This window comes from Battus philenor, unplaced genomic scaffold, assembly GCF_028537555.1.
Source record: "Battus philenor isolate CCGP_79_NKW_IND1 unplaced genomic scaffold, ilBatPhil1.0.hap1 SCAF_9, whole genome shotgun sequence".
In the NCBI taxonomy this organism is placed as follows: Eukaryota; Metazoa; Arthropoda; class Insecta; order Lepidoptera; family Papilionidae; genus Battus; species Battus philenor.
Window position 1 is genome coordinate 8347514 of NW_027181759.1, and position 16588 is coordinate 8364101.

Consider the following 16588-nt stretch of genomic DNA (forward strand, 5'->3'; position numbering starts at 1 on the left):
AATAATATAGTGAATTGTATTTTTTTTAATTATTTGCATTGTTTTATTTGTTATTTAGATTTGGAAACAGTAATGACACAAAATCTCTTGTAAACTTGTAGAACGTATTTTCTCGAATATATTCGGCTTCTAAATAAATGTATTTTGCATAACTAACATACATCTGAGATTGAATAACTTTAAATCCTATCTATCAGAATTTCACAAATTTTTTCCACTTTTAATGAACTAAAAGATGCGATCTTTGTAATATATTCTAAAAATGAATCTTACTAACTTTTAGATTTCGTGTGACAAAAAAATAACACTAATTTCATAGTAAGAAAGTCAACATCGGCATATTGATATCAAGTTCAATGTAAAAGCAAGATTTTCTTGTCAAAATGATGCAGCTAGCAGCTTGGTAAGAATATATCATAAAGTTAATAAGTATTTCATGTGGCATATAAGACATTAAAGGAGTGTATTAGTTTTATAAAATTAACCAAGCACAACCATATTGAACACTAAAATTTTTTTTCAATTTTGACTATTTTTTTGTTTGCAATAAATTATCACTGGCGCCTCCCCACTCATTAGTGCCTTTATTAAGATCTCCACACTTAATTAAAAATTAATTTAAATCAAAGAGAGTTGTCATCAACTCCTGATTGTATAATTATAGAACAATAACTTGTTTAGGGCTTAATGTCATATAGTCTAAAACCATTAGACACAGTAACAAACCTTACTGAAACTATATTTATATATCTTATAAGCTTACTAAAGACTTTGATAACTTGTATAGAAATTGCCTTGGAGGGATAGATAAAAGTTATACATATTGGATACATCCCTATTTTCAACCTATATTTACAATTCTCATGATCACCAGGCTTAATTTTCCTCCATTTGTTTATGTAACAGAGACAGTAAAATAATCATAGTACTCTATAAATAGATTCTGTTAAAGTAGCAAATAATAATTTTCATTATATTCTATATTTTGAGTCAAGTAACAACTCATGTAATTATTTACATGAGTTTTTACTTAAGCCAAAATGTTATTCCCTAATTACTAACATTGTGTTACTTCTTAATAATTCTTTCAGTAGCAAGAGGTCTAGTATTGTTCAGCACATATCTCTGTTGTCCATTGGTAGTGCGCAGATATTTGAGACAAAAAAAACACTAAAGTAGAACATTATTTGATGTTGTACAATATGATAAGCTGTTGTAGTTAAAAATCTTTTGTAACACTGCATTTCAATGCATAAGGCATATTGCTGTTCGTCAGCTGTGGCCTGTCTCGTGATAAAATTATCTGGAATAGAACATGTAATTAATCATCATTTTTTGTTATCTTTATCCCCCTCTACACAGCAGGTCTATAGCAGCTATTTAAATGTGTTAATGACAATTAAATGTTTTCTATAATAGCAGGTTCCTATAACAATAATGGATGGAATTAAGTATCACCCATTTTATAATTTTCTATGTAGATTTTGCAACTTACACCTTTTATTGTCCTAAATAATTTTAAGATTGATTTAGGTTTTTATCCATGTTATCATCCATGTTAAATATTCTAAAACATTCTTTTACATTTATAAACAATCTTCAAATTAGCACCCTAGAACTTAGTAGTCATCATATTTATGGAAGAAAAAAGCTAATTTGATAATTATTCCATTTTTCTTTAGGTTCATATCCGGAATTAAAAAAAATTGTCAATATATTCAGTGTTTATATTTTATAAGGAAAGCAATAATTACTATTTTAGGTATCAAAAGAAAATTAGCTCATATGACAAAGAAGAATGGGAGACAATGGTGGAGCAACTTCTTATGCGGGGCACATATCGTCGGCGCATTGTTGATTCTTTTTCGTCACATGCACGGTCCTACCTAATAGATGTTGACTTGGTCAGAGGTATTGTTTGAAACAGTTGTAAAAGTATATTAAATTTTTTGATTATTACTTATATCTCTTATTTCAGATTATATTTTTAATAATTATTAATGCATATTTATGTTGTCATTAATCAATGTGAGGGACTTGGTCCATAGACACTTTTACTTTGTTGGTATTTTAATGTATATTTCAAATATTGTTAAATTTTAATTGAAAAGAGCGTCTGTTGAGTTTCTGGATGGCTCTTCTCAGCAGATCAATATTCATTTATTTGCTCACTTATAATTTTAATATAATTGACAATTCAAAAGTGTGCGTAAATGCTTACTTTAACAAATTATTATTACATTTAATTCATTACAACACTAATCATAATCTTGTACCTTATTATAAAGATAGAATAAATTGAAACTGTAATTGATTTAAAATTTTTAGGTTCTTCATTCCCAAAAGCAAAACCAACACTTGGTATGCGCCGTGTAGTATGGTTTGCTTTAGTGCGACTTGTATTTTTACCAGCTCTGTGGCAATGGTGGGCGCAACAGACATCCCCTGCTTGCTCTAAATTTTTACTTGGCTTATGGGTTTTGCAAGTTTTAAATGTGACACTTTATTTTGTTGCACCAAGTTCAGTTGATTTGGATGTAAGTAACCAGTAAATACTTTAAATTATTTAGATGTTATTATGTTTAATTTAAAGTTAACATAAATGAATGAAGCGTTTTATTTTTGGTAGCAAATATTAATTTCAAAGCAAAGTAAGTTCTACAGTAAAGGCACACCTTCCTTCCTATGTGTATAATAATCATCTCTAAATTTAAGTAAACTGTAACATGCTAAGTCTGGTAATAAATTGTCCAAAGAACATATTTATAAAATGATTTTAACAATTAAAATTAGGTTTCCAAAAAAAACATTGTTATACATTGTCGCAAGTGACACTGTAATAAATTTAAATAGATAAACCATAACATATTCTGTGATTTGATTATGTCTTTGATTCAGGTATAGTTTTTTTTATTTCAGCCTAATTCTTGGCTCTTGCCTTTGGGTTTAATGCTTGTATTAAGTGTGGTTCACTCGCAAATTGTTAGCACAACTGAAATGGAATTAGCTCGTGTGCGTCCACGATCTACTTATAGGCGAAAATTACCTCGATACTTTCGGTAAGTATTAAAATATATATGCACAAAGTTACAAATTCAGTATGTTTTCTCTATCAAAACCACGCAACAATTACACCATGGAATCAAAGTTACTAATAAAACACTGCAAGCGAAGCAACGATCGTATGAATAGGAAGTTTGTGAAAATCGCTAAACCTAAAAGAATCAGTAAGAAGGTAATATCTTCTCTTTACGAGGGGACTTCACCCAGAAATTACGTTACCGTGCCTAGAGTGGAAATAACCTTTTGAGGTGTTGATTCCTAGAAAAATAGTAACAATAATCTTCATATTTATATATATCGGCACAAATATTTAAGGCCCTGGCTTCTGATATAGTATTGCTTACTTTATTACTGAAACTGGTTAATGGGACATAAAGACAGAGGAAAATATGTCATTGACGTTGTGGACTAATAATTTTTCCTTTTTCGCTTCATCTAATTTTAGGTTGCATAACGCTAAAGGCGTTAAATTTGGACATTTTTTCAGTATCTAAGCTCGAGGACTCGGGCAGAAACACAGGCTCTGGCTGTTAAAGTATTTCTGCTACTATTTATGGTTAAACAGATTCTCCAAGGACAGACTTCGGCTTGTGCTGTCACAGAAATCATTTAACATTTTCATACGAGTGCTCGAGTTACACAAAATTCGACACGATCCGCTACTTATAACAAATTATCGGGTAAACTTCTGTAGCTAATGTTATTGTCGCTTCGGAAATCGTAGAAATGGCGGAAAAATTTCCAGCAATGCTTCTTTAGTGGAAATATGTGTGATAATTAAATGTACTCGTATAGCTAGCATGCAATCGGCTTTTATTATGTGAACATTTTGGTAGGAGACCCAGGTCTGAGTGTGATGGAGGCAGTGGAGGTGGATCAGCTGAAAGCGGGGCTACTTCCAGTCAAAGCAAAACTCCTACCAATAAGCACACAAAATTTAGAAGGCGGCAATCAAGATCCGACATCATCGATACTGGACTAAGGTAAGTAGAATTTACTACATAAAACCAAACATTCAACTGGTTTCGATAAAACAACCCTTATTGCAAATGCTTATTGTAGGAAAAGAAAAAACCCGTTGACTAAAGAAAATCTAATGAAAGAACAAGATGTACCTGATGAGAGCAAATCTAAAGTCAGTAGTAAAGCAAAGGATTCGGATGATGAAGATTACATGGCATGGAAAAAGCCTGATCTAAATGCACCAATTGTAACGTTTACTCCGCCTCCAGACATCACTGCTCCCAGTTCATCTTTTAGATACAGGCCTAATATATTAACTAAAAAATATTTGGAAAGTTACAATGTCCGGCCCGATGTACAAGGTAATATCGGGAGACCAATTTTCGCAGATGGTGATGATGGATTTGAAAGCCTCAATGGATATTATTCTAACGGGAGTGACGGAGACAATAGAGTAAAAGAAATAGGACCAAGAAAATCACCACCAGAAAAAAATACTAATGAAAAAGCTTTTTTAGATCCGCCTTTATCAAATGACAATGATACTTCAAATAAGACCGATGACACGGAAACGATTAAAGGAACAAAAGATTTTTTAAATAAAATTAAAAAAGAAGATGACGAAAAGTCAAATGATCCGGATTCTGACGGTGGTATACTTAGAAATAATAATGGTATCAGAAAAAGAATAGGCGTAAGATTTAGAAAATCGTGGGGGTCAAAAATGTTGCAGCCTGAGTCAAGTGATGAAGATTTTACAAACACTAAGGAGAAAGGGAAGGTGGGAACTTTAATATTTGTTTAAATAAAATAAATAAATAATTGTTGAAGCCTTAAATTAAAAGATTCGAATTTATTACTCTATCAGTGTTATTTGAAATTATCAAAATATTTATTAATCTAGAATTATTAATTGAAACTGTAATGCACATTAAATGCATGTTCAAATTTAACAAATTACTTGCATGCAATTAACAGATGATTAAAAGTTATTGATATCATCACCACTAATTGCTTATCTGGTTTTACGCAGCGATAACCTTCTTGCAGTGATGTTATCTCAAGCAGTGACTTACAACTAGCTTTTAAATTTAAATGATTAACTTTTACAAGTTTGACTAATTAAAAATCATATCTGTTCAGAAGTTGGATAACTACCAGTCTTCTTCATCTGATGGGGAATGTTCAGCTTCAGCGCCGTCTATTGCGCTACCTTCGCATCATACTATGTCAGACTGGGTTGGTCAAATAACTAACAGTAAGGCCCTTTCTTATTTAATTTAGATAACAAAGAAATAAAACAAGATATTTATAATTTTAAACAACGTACGTGCCTTGTGCACACGCGTGCCCATAATTATGGATGTGGTCTAAATTAAAAATAAAAGTTATTTATCACTCATTTCATACCACATTTTTACGGCCCTCTTTGACGCGTTTTGGAACCAAATTTTTGGTATATGAGACCGTGATTTTGGTATGATATAAATTAAAATAAAAACGGATTACTTATACAACCTTGAGCATTATTAAGAATTGTTTGTTAGAAAAGCGTCTAAGATGAAATACATTATCGATTAAACGAATGTCGTGGGAAAATTTTATGTTAACGAAGTCACTAAAATAATCAGTAACAAGAATAGTGGAAATTGTCGAAGGCAAGTCTGTGCAAGGTGGTTGCTAATCCAATCTGGGAGATTCTTGAAAAATTAACCTTACAAGCATACCTCCAGTTTTTCAGGAGCACTGAGAATCTTAATACCTCAAAGTCATAAAAACTCTTTTTTAAAATCTATATATATAAAAATGAATGTGTGTATGTCTGTCTGTACTCGATAGATAAACCATCTATCCAATCGTGGTAAAAATTTTGTAAATTATTTAGTATTTCCCCGAGAAGGTTATCGAAATTTGTGTATTGTTTGAAATATTAACTGCCTTCAGGTTTTTAATTAGATAATGCGTGAACGAGTACATCTAGTAATTAATAAATGTACATTGATTTAAGTAAATTATAGAACAGTTAATTTTCAATGGTCCAAATCAATTCAATCTTTAAAAACAAAATTCTCGTACAAAATTGCATATAATAAATTTGCATTAAATTAAGACCTACAAAAATATAAACTAAATTGTCGTATAATGTATTTTTTCTTATTCGTTCAAATGCCATTTATTAAATATGTCGATTATACTTTAATTATGGGCTAACTATATCGTATATAACTATATAAGTATTTGACATTCCAATAAACTTTAATATCAATTTAATTAAAAGTATCCCATAAATCAACGTCATACCGAATTTGTTTAATAGGGCAGGGTAAGCTAATCCCAGAAGAAAATTAAAAAATGTTTTTTTTTCGACAATGTCCCTTAAAGTATATACATTTTATATAATTTTGGGTACATGGTTTGAAAAAAATGACAAAATCAGGTTATTGCAGGAAAAAATTTAGTAGTGCTTAGTCTATCTATATGATTTTTTCAATGGCAATAAATTTAAAAATATATTTTATTTATTATAGCGTCAATCAACTGATGTGATGTTGATTAATTTTCTGATGTTTAACCACTATTTGCCGAGTCATTAGTTTTCGGTATGACGTTGATTTATGGAAAAGCACGTATGTAACACTTTTTCTTGTGTTTTAATAGGTGAAGAGAGTAGTTATTGCTCACAGTCTGAAGGTGGTCACTCTGAAGTTGGTTTCCCTTACACTGCTGACAGTTCATGGGACCCCTTTACTATACTTGACCCCACTAGTGATACAGGTAAGTCTACATTGGTGTCATACAAGCGTACAATATCATCAGTAGCTGCATTTTTAATCAAACCAGTTTTAGTACTATGATTATGAACAAGTACAATTTCTATAAATTGAAATTAATATATGTTTTATAAATTAATGAATAGAATTGCAATTAAAAGAAGATAATTAATAACCTTTTTTTACTTAAAATGTTGGGGACAGGTGTTTTAATATTCTCTTTGGTTTTTAAAGGGACAGAAATACCATTTTTACCATTGTTATCGCATTTATTTTACCTGCGCTGAAGAAGATATTTTAAAAAAATTTGCGCTTAGCAACACATTTAATGAATCATTTTTACTTTTCACGATCGACGGATTGCAATGTAATCGTTTTTTAAAAACTCCGCCGCAGCTTTATACAATTCAGTCGTTATGAAGTTCTGTTCCTAATAACAAATCTTTACTGATTAAAATGAAAGTAACAAGAATATTGTCACGCATACTGTTATTAAAATATTTTTACAAAAAAAAATCATTTTTTTAGGTTGTTTTTGTCATTGTTGAATCTGCAACACTGAATTGAATTTGTAGTTTAAACTTCTCGATTAGACATGTGGCGCTCTCTATCGAGCGTATTATTAAACTGTATTGAACTTAATTAATACATATATATATTTTATGTTCGTACTGCCCCACCCCCGTTCACTTTGGTGAATTGGAAAATAATATTTAGGACATATTAACAAAACTGTCTTGGTAAATACAAAAAATAAAAAATAAACTTAACGATTAGTAAATTCTGTTTAAAACATTAAGAAATTCTTCTTAATTTCTGAGATACTCTGAAATGTAGGAACTCCTTTTTCTAAGTTTTATAAATCAAAAAACAAAAGAACATTATTACATAAATCTTATTAAAACGTTCAGAAGTTTTTGGTTCATCGAAGTGTGTGTATCTTGGTTTGTAAACTAATTTGAATGTATGATATTTTAATGTACTCATTAAAAATTGTTGAATTTCGTTTAAAAATAGCAACTGTTTATAGCCAGCTCTCCCTATCAGATCAGCATTCCAAGCCGACGATCGCTTGCTATTTACAATGCCATTATAATCAAAGATTCAAAAGTGCATGGTTAAGTAGGTATTTATATTTGCTGCTTGAATAAAGATATTTTGATTTCTGTTATTTGAACAAATTATTATATGATTTCAGTAAAATGCACAATGTGGGAGCGCGGATCTACGCTGCGAGCGGAGTTGTCGGCAGTCGACATCAGCTGGTGTGTCGTGGCGCGGGCTGAACGAGCAATGGCGGCACACGGCGCCTTATGGCCCGGCCTGCTGATGGCAGGAGTGGTTGCATTCGTCGGTCCAGTCATCAGACTCATTCAGGTGAACTAGTTAAAACCTTGTCACAACACATCATATAACATTAAAAATTATCTACTGTTAAATTCCTTAGGCCACTAAAAGGTTTGATCAAGATTAAAGCAAATACCTAATTACTGTTTAAGCTCTGATTAAACATTTTAGTATAAATACCATTATCTATTTTTAAAAAGTTCTAACAATAAAACTTATTTAATGCAACCCTAACCGTTTTAGTAATAATTAAAAACAGTAAATTAGTAATTAAAATTTATTGCCCTGCACAAACCGGGTGATAACCGAATCTAAAATGCTATTTGTCAATTATATGAATAGTCCAGATCAATATTTTATTTATTTTCAGTTCAAAATATTTGCTAAATATTTATCGACAAGTTTTAAATATTATTTAGTTTTTAATAAACTAACTAGGTTATGGATTTATGTTCCTGGCGTGCAATAAAGTAAGATATTGGTTAAAGATATTTGTTATAAATATTAAACAAAATTAATATTCAGTAAAAAAAACACATGAATCTGTGTAATAACTGAGCTGAAGTTACAAAAATAATATTATTATGAAATATTTATTTCAATGATAATTTCCAAATTATTTATTATCTCATCAATAGACACATTCCAGGTGGCCAGTGACCAGGACACAAGGAGCGAGGAAGAATTGCAGTCTCTGTCAATACTGTCCTACATACTGTCTCTTGTCGTGAACTACGCACAAGGCTCGCCGCTTTCCTTACTCCGTGGAGCCTTCGGAGACAATGTATGGTAAGGGAAAACTTTGAGCTATTTACACACTTCACATCATTATCATCATCCATTCAATCCCGGATATAAGCCTACCCTGTTGCAGATCCTCTGGGCTACGACGGTTACTTTCGCACTCGTCATCTCATTCCTGATTCGATTTCGTAAAGAAATAACGAGCATTATTTTACATGCACAGAAAAAATTAAAATCAAAATAACTTTAAATTGTATGTAATATTCGTTTTTATTCAGTCACTTATTGTCTCTGGAGTAAAAGGGAGAGAAGACAAGACATTATTTTCCTGGCTTTTTTCCTCTTGGTGATAAATCTTCTTGGCGATCAAAATATCCTCCCTCTGGGGGGAGGACAGGGTTATAAGGAATTCCTATACTACCCTGGTGGTCGTCCAAAAGGAACTTTTTTATTCCTACAGTCTTTGGTAATATTTTGCAAAACCCGTCCCGGTGACGCTACTGACCTAACCATGTTAATTTATTACTTCTAATTTTTTTTTCTGTACACTAACTTATATATTAGTAGTGAATATAATTAGTAATTGCTGGATCTACTTTAATTATTTATGTAATTACACTTCTTTCTAAAGTAATAGAGAGAGAGTATAAGACTCTTCGATGATGATTGATTTAACTAAATCTAGAAAGTTAACGTTAAATAAAACTGTAAGTAAAATTATTTACTTGATTTATATTAATAAATCACAATTTAGATCAGTTTGTCCGCACTTGACTTATCCTGAGACATTAGAACTTCACTCACAAATATGATATAGACTTTAACATCATAAAAACATTTTTCGTGTTATCTGGTCACAGGGAAATAACGACCAATATAGTGTCGTGCGTGCTTCGCTTCGCTCTTAGTGGGCTGGTGTTCTTTCTGCTCGCGGTCGCCGAGCGTGCGTTTAAACAACGGTTCCTCTACGCAAAGCTGTTCTCCCATCTAACGTCCGCCAGGCGGGCGCGAAAGTCAGAGTTGCCTCATTTTCGCTTGAACACAGTGAGGAACATCAAAACCTGGCTATCCACAAGGTCTTACTTACGAGTAAGTAAACTTTTTTTTTGTAACGGACTTTTATTGCAGCTCAAATGGCATTCGCAAATTCAGCAGGCTCGAGATAGCATAACGCAGAGCCTAAGATCTTTTTAAGGTAGCGAAGTCTTGATTTGGGCCGCTACATGCTACTGTTTCACCGGATTGGGAGGCCGTGTATGTTGTGACTAGGTTCAAGACCTCCACCAACTGATTAAGTTCAAAGGCCCGTACAAGGTGAACTCTACTTGTGCTGTCTCTGGTCGACAATAACCACTTAGCATTCCGGGATAAGAGCGCCCGAGAGGCACGAATTAGTTTACGTCGTACCCAAGTAGAGTAAAACTTTAAATACCTTACTACCCCCTATAACACGTACCCTTCGTATAACAACCAACGTGTCACCGTCCTCAACTTTTTAAAAAAAAACTTTTAAATTTTCGATTACAGCGTCGAGGTCCACAACGTTCTGTAGACGTGATAGTCTCGGCAGCATTTATGCTTACTTTGATTTTACTTGCATGCGTGAGCGCACAATTACTTAGGGTGAGTATTCAGTTCAATTTAATAATTGCATGAGCCTTTATTAATAAACATGTGTTACAGTAAATTAATGTTAAGCTAGACCGGTACCGATCGGTATCCGGGTGTTCATTTTGCTTTTTAGCACAGACGTCCCTCAGACCTCTCCCATAGTTCAACATCGTTCGCTTTTCTCATCTATGGTTCACGCGCTAATGCTTTCAGTTCATCCCCCATCTGCATGTTGGTGTTACGACCCATTTCCGATTCTTGCATCTAATAGAATGTCCAGGCCATTGACATTTCATTTGTTTTATTAATTATATATTACATCTGTGATATTTTTTTAATATTGCAATTATAACGTAATCCATAAATATTTCGGGCCATATTCACTATTTCGTTTATTTTAGTAATAATGTTTATTTTCTTCTTGCAATAAATCTTTTAGTTTAATTTTTCTTCTCAGTTGCCTCCTTCATTTTTGAAAATAAAATGTGTTGAAACCTCTTGATAGAATCACAAGCTCTTTCTATGTCATCCTATTGTTTGCTTTCTTGGAGTGAGTAGTGATAGGGTCCAGTTATTAACTTGATTTGATCAGACTAGCAGCCAGGTGATCGTTCTCCTGGTCTTTTATCAACTGCTTTCCCTACAACCAGTGGCTTGTAGAAGTTATTTAACTATATTTGTGCGATATGACCAAAGTAACTTAAGATTCGATGGTATTATATTATAGAGAGACTGGTCTTAACTTTAATCCAGTAATTGTGGCTTCATCTAATTTGAACAGAGTCCGTGTTTTTCGTACTGAATAATGCTATATCATTTTTTTTGTAATAATAAATTTTTATATTTTTACATTGCACGCATACAATTTCTGTGTTATAATGAATATCTTTTTATTTTTAATCGTTAATTTTGGTTTGGGGCTTTATCCATGTCTGGATATGTCAACTCTGTTAACACTATCATAAACATAGGCCATTGCAACATTCAAAAATCATTTTGGAGGCAAGACGCCAATCTGCAAAATCTTTTAGCAGCTTCCCACAAAATAGAAAGCGCGGTGATAACATCTTACTTTGATTTTTGGCACATTTCATTAACACATAATACACATTCTTCTTCACACCACACACGTGAAAAATCGGACTATCCTACTTGTGGTGCACAATTAGGATAGTCCGATTTTTGCGTTAAATAATAAACAAATAAAAAAATATTTTGTTATGCCCAGATCTCCGAAAATTAGTTTTATGTAATATCTATCGTCCTTAAAACCGGAAAACCACAGCATACAAAAAGTTTAAAGTTAAGTTTATACGAAAGTTTTAAATTTGTGTTATTCTGTATAATCAGGTAACATCCCTTTAGTACATTTTTTTGTAAATTAGAATATTTAGTTTTATTCATTACTGATTTATTAAAAATAATAAAAATACTGACCATAATTGTAAGAATTTTTTCACTTACATAAACAACAAACAATTCAACAGGACTCAGTGACACTGGAATGCGGCTGGTTACCTGAAGCCATGGTGTGGAGTTGTTGTCTGGGCATATATCTTCTTCGACTACTAACGTTAGGAAGTAACGTGAATCGTAAATACAGGGGTTGCCTGTCTGCCATTCTGACTGAACAGATTAACTTACACCTTGCCATAGAGCAGCGACCAGAGAGTAAAGAACAGTTGACCGTTGCTAATAATGTCTTGAAGTTAGCTGCCGATCTACTAAAGGTTAGTAAAATCATTTAGTAGTTAAATAATAGAGGCCACCTAAATAATGTGTAGTATTAAGACGCTGTAGCTAAAAAAAATCGGTCCAAAAACTACAAAATATCTTCTAGTTCAATACCCATCAGTGCCATTCCTAATTAAAAACAATTACTGTTGTTAAAAATACTGGCCAATTTATGCAATATTGAATCCTGTAAAACATGGATGCACAGACCGCCAGCCGCATGCGGCCTGCGGGTCGAGTACTGATCGCCCGCAGACAGCAAAAATAATACTCTCGTACATTCGAAAAATATTGAATTCTATTCCAGAATTAAACCAAAAAAATTTAATTACCTATACTTCTGGCGGCCGGCCCGCCATCAGTTCATGATTTGCCTGAGTGGCCCTAGTCTTAATAAGTATGTGTAACCATGCTGTAAAACTATTGTAAGAAGCAGTGGAACCTGTGAGAATTTTTAGGCACCACCGATGAAGGTAGGTCTACAACCAATGAACCTTACCAGTTATATCTTATGTCATTGAAACATGGTTTCACATTTCAAGCATCATTGCCAAGCTCTCAGTTGTTCAACGAGGCCACTATGTTCTCTATATTCCTACGTGATCGAGTGTGAGTTACCTATATCAGACAGTGGACGTCGGTGAAAATGAGCTAGTGAAAGTAATGGTCTAAAGTGAAGTACCATCTCAACAAACCGTCTTGCCATGTCAATGTCTGTAACCGAAAAAAAATGAACTGAATTATTCTAGAGAAAGGGTACAGATTTTTATCATGGTAACACCCACTCAAAAACAGATTTACCCATTCAGAAAAAAATTAAAAGGGCTTAATTAATAAAGGTTGAGACACCATCATATACTTGACCGAACACCCACACAGATTGCAATGGTACAAAATCATACCAAATTCAGATTTTTCTTAATTTTAAAAGTAATGTTAAGTTAAGATCGAGACATTATCGATTTTGATAAAATAAGAAAGTATCGGGTCATAATTTTTTTTTCTCAAATCGCCTTTCATTTTATGAATATAATTGAAATATATATTTTCAGGAGCTGGATGCGCCGTTCAAAATATCAGGAATATGTGCCAACCACTACTTATATACAATCACAAAGGTAGTTATACTCTCAGCACTCTCCGGTGTCCTGTCCGAAATGTTAGGTTTTAAATTAAAACTTCATAAGATTAAGATTAAATAAAATACTTTTAATCATACTACTTAACTAAACTCTGCGTCACAAAGACAATAGTTGTAGTGAATAACCCGACATTGTTTATGCTCTAGTGCTTACGGGCATTGCAATGTCAAAACACGTGAACTAATTTACATAATAGACCAACGCTGTCAAACTACACATTTGACAGCATAAATTAGTCACTATTATTTTGATATTTCTACGTATCATTCGATACATATGTAATTTTTATTTGACATAAGATACATTTTGACATATCCGTGTCGTTAGCACTACTTTCTCTTTTAAAATCAAAATTACAATTGAAGTTTATATATTAGCTCATCATTACGAGGTTAATAGACTTCAAAAAATATTCTACTGCGTCCACTTTTTTGAGCTTTCGATTAGTATACATTTATAGTTTTATTAAGGATATTTGTTGAAGCCATCCGAAAAACGTTGCAGAGTTTGTAAGCATAGTAGAGGTTGATATTTAGGACTGTTTACATGAAGGTTGCATGAATTATTTACACGTACTCTGCATGTAGATAATCCAAAAGGTATATAATAATTCTTGCGAAACATCTATATTTGGAATCGGTGTACTTTCATTCCAATTTTATTCTTTAAAGCAATAGAAAAGACAAATATGAAAATAAAACGTACTTTTTTATTAGTCACACGCAAGCAAAAATAAAAGGGAATATTGTGTGGGTCCATGAGCTCTACTTTCATTCAAAACAAAGTATATTTTCCTTTTTCTCTCAAATCTGAATTCATCCAAAAAAATTCAAAAATGCAAGGACTGAAAAAGGTGCGGTATGATTTGCCAAGAGAAACTATATTAGCAAAGAGTGCAACGTGCTATCAGGATCGTTAGAATAAGTTGTAAACCAATTCTAAAAAAGAATTTTGTCCAAAAATGTATGCTAGTTAAATGTTTATTCTCGCGGCTAACGAAAAGCACCAAATAAAATAAACAGAGATATAATTCGCTGCAAATTCTTTTAATTTCAATGCATCGTGTCGTGATATAATACACTTTAAAGACTTCTTTAAGTGCCGTTTAGTTAATGCCAGTATAGGTGGGTAGTGTAGTATTAGCTCCTAGACTACTGTTTTTTTTTCATCGCATATCATTGGAACGTTAGAGATTAACACAGAACTTAACTTTATGTGTCAATCTTAATAAAACTGATAAGGAGCTAAGACTATAGTTCTTAACTAACGCAAATAATTAAAAATGTCCTATCACTTGTTAATCCTAGTAAACTGATCAACGGCAAACCGTAATTAGGCGATAGAGCAGGTAATGCTTAACTCGAGAAAAACATATTTTAGAACTTTTTTTCTTAACATTAAGTCTTAAAAAATTGACAAAAAACATTATATTTCGTTAAAATCAGATCATTGCCGTATGAATTAATTTTTGTCGTTTACGAAAGTAAAAGATGACAAGTTTTGTAGTCATTGTCAAACAACATCAAAAGTTGTTTACAGAAGTCCCCAAATCTCGGTCATACTAGATATAAGCTTTGAAATTGAAAGTGTTTCTTCCGCCACATCTTCCAGCGCTAGCTTTCTGAAATGATAGTAATGTTAGCCAAGTAAAATCCACCAAGTCGAGGTTCGGCCCTCTCAGGCGCCATCGAGTCGGATTGCTCAACGGATATTATCGAAGAGTGACCTTGTGGTCCCCTCGCATGCTTCCTGTATTTCTATCAATGGTATTTAGGAACTGAGCGGCTTCATAATTCGTTGACACAGGCGGCTAAGCCTAAGCCTCTCGGGAGCCCTCTAGCTTAGCTATTTAAAAAGAGCTTTTAGACCGCCTTAAGAAACCACGAAATCTGCAAATGTAACTTCAGCAACATTGCAAGCCAGATTAAAAAATATCACAGGGAACACCAAATTAATTAACTTTCTGCATACGCTACCCTTTCTACCAATTACGGCTTGACATTGATTTATGGGGTATCCTGTGCAATCAATAATGTAATTAGCAATTCTTTCAAAACTTCCTCTACTCAATCTAAATATAAAAATATATATTGAATTTTCTATTTATTATTTGTAATAGATGCTACTGTGTAAAATTTGACGCTATGTTCATTTTGATCTCAAACTCTTAGAAAAATACTTAATAACATATGTAATTACAATTAGTACATAGGTTAAGTATCCAATTTAAATAATTCATATCACAATTTTCATTATTTTATGTAATCATCGGATTTTACAGGTGCATGCATACTATTTATGTTACACATCATACAATGTAATAATCCTTTACATTACATCAAGGTATTGCTCATTTTATCTTTAGTTGTTTATTGCTGTTCCTATATCAAAATATTTCTTAATGCCATTAACTTCGTAAACTATAATGTTTTACAACAGCAGATTTATGCAATCAAATGAATCTATGTCATACTTAATATTGTTAACTTTATTAGATAGTTTGAATTTTTGTAGAGATAGTGTATAGAACATGTAAAAGCCAGTATTTTAAATGAATAATCAATTTTGTGTAATATCACAAAAAAAGTAGTAGTGCCTCTCTATAATAAGAATCTTTATAGCGAACGCTCTTAAAAATTAATGTTTTTTCTCAGCAATGAATTGCATACTCATAATATTTTGAAATCGATTCATTTAATGCTTAATATTGTGCCTTTTATATTGATATGTAATTGTTTATTGTAAGAACTGGTAGTATTTTACCAGTTAAAAAAATGTATTGAATTTCCATCTTCCGTTAATATTTTTTGCAAAAAATAAGCTGTATGATATATTTTCACATCAGTGCTTGGAAGTACCACACTAACATTTAGCTCGAATAACAACTAAGAAACAAAATTCATTGACAGAGCTGTTGCAAAAGCAAAGCGCAGTTGTCTTGGTAAACCATTACTAATTTTTTTCCTACCAAAATATTTTGTAAATAAAAAAATATAAGAGCCTCTTCTAAAAAATGTAAAAGAAAATCTTAGTTTAAAAATTGAATTCAAATTATTTTCCAATCATTTTGAATGAATTTGAATCAAATAAGAGCTAAATATTAGTACAATTCTATAACTATTTTTTATTATTGGAGTTGGTTTTATACAATTTTTAAATAGAAATTTAATATCATTTTAAAAATTACCTTGGTGCCTATCAATGTTATTTTAG

The 16588-nt window shown here is 32.2% G+C and overlaps 1 protein-coding gene across 1 annotated transcript; it reads left to right on the forward strand.

Annotated features, from left to right (window-relative positions):
- Positions 1 to 326: 326 nt before the first annotated feature.
- phtf (putative homeodomain transcription factor) lies at positions 327 to 13519 on the forward strand. The gene is made up of 14 exons (XM_068775724.1): positions 327 to 403; positions 1763 to 1911; positions 2329 to 2537; positions 2920 to 3059; positions 3900 to 4046; positions 4126 to 4807; positions 5170 to 5284; positions 6685 to 6801; positions 7996 to 8174; positions 8794 to 8933; positions 9749 to 9977; positions 10416 to 10511; positions 11987 to 12229; positions 13286 to 13519. The coding sequence occupies exons 1-14, from the start codon at positions 384 to 386 to the stop codon at positions 13433 to 13435; spliced, it is 2616 nt and encodes an 871-aa protein (XP_068631825.1). The 5' UTR covers positions 327 to 383; the 3' UTR covers positions 13436 to 13519.
- The last annotated feature ends 3069 nt before the right edge of the window (positions 13520 to 16588 follow it).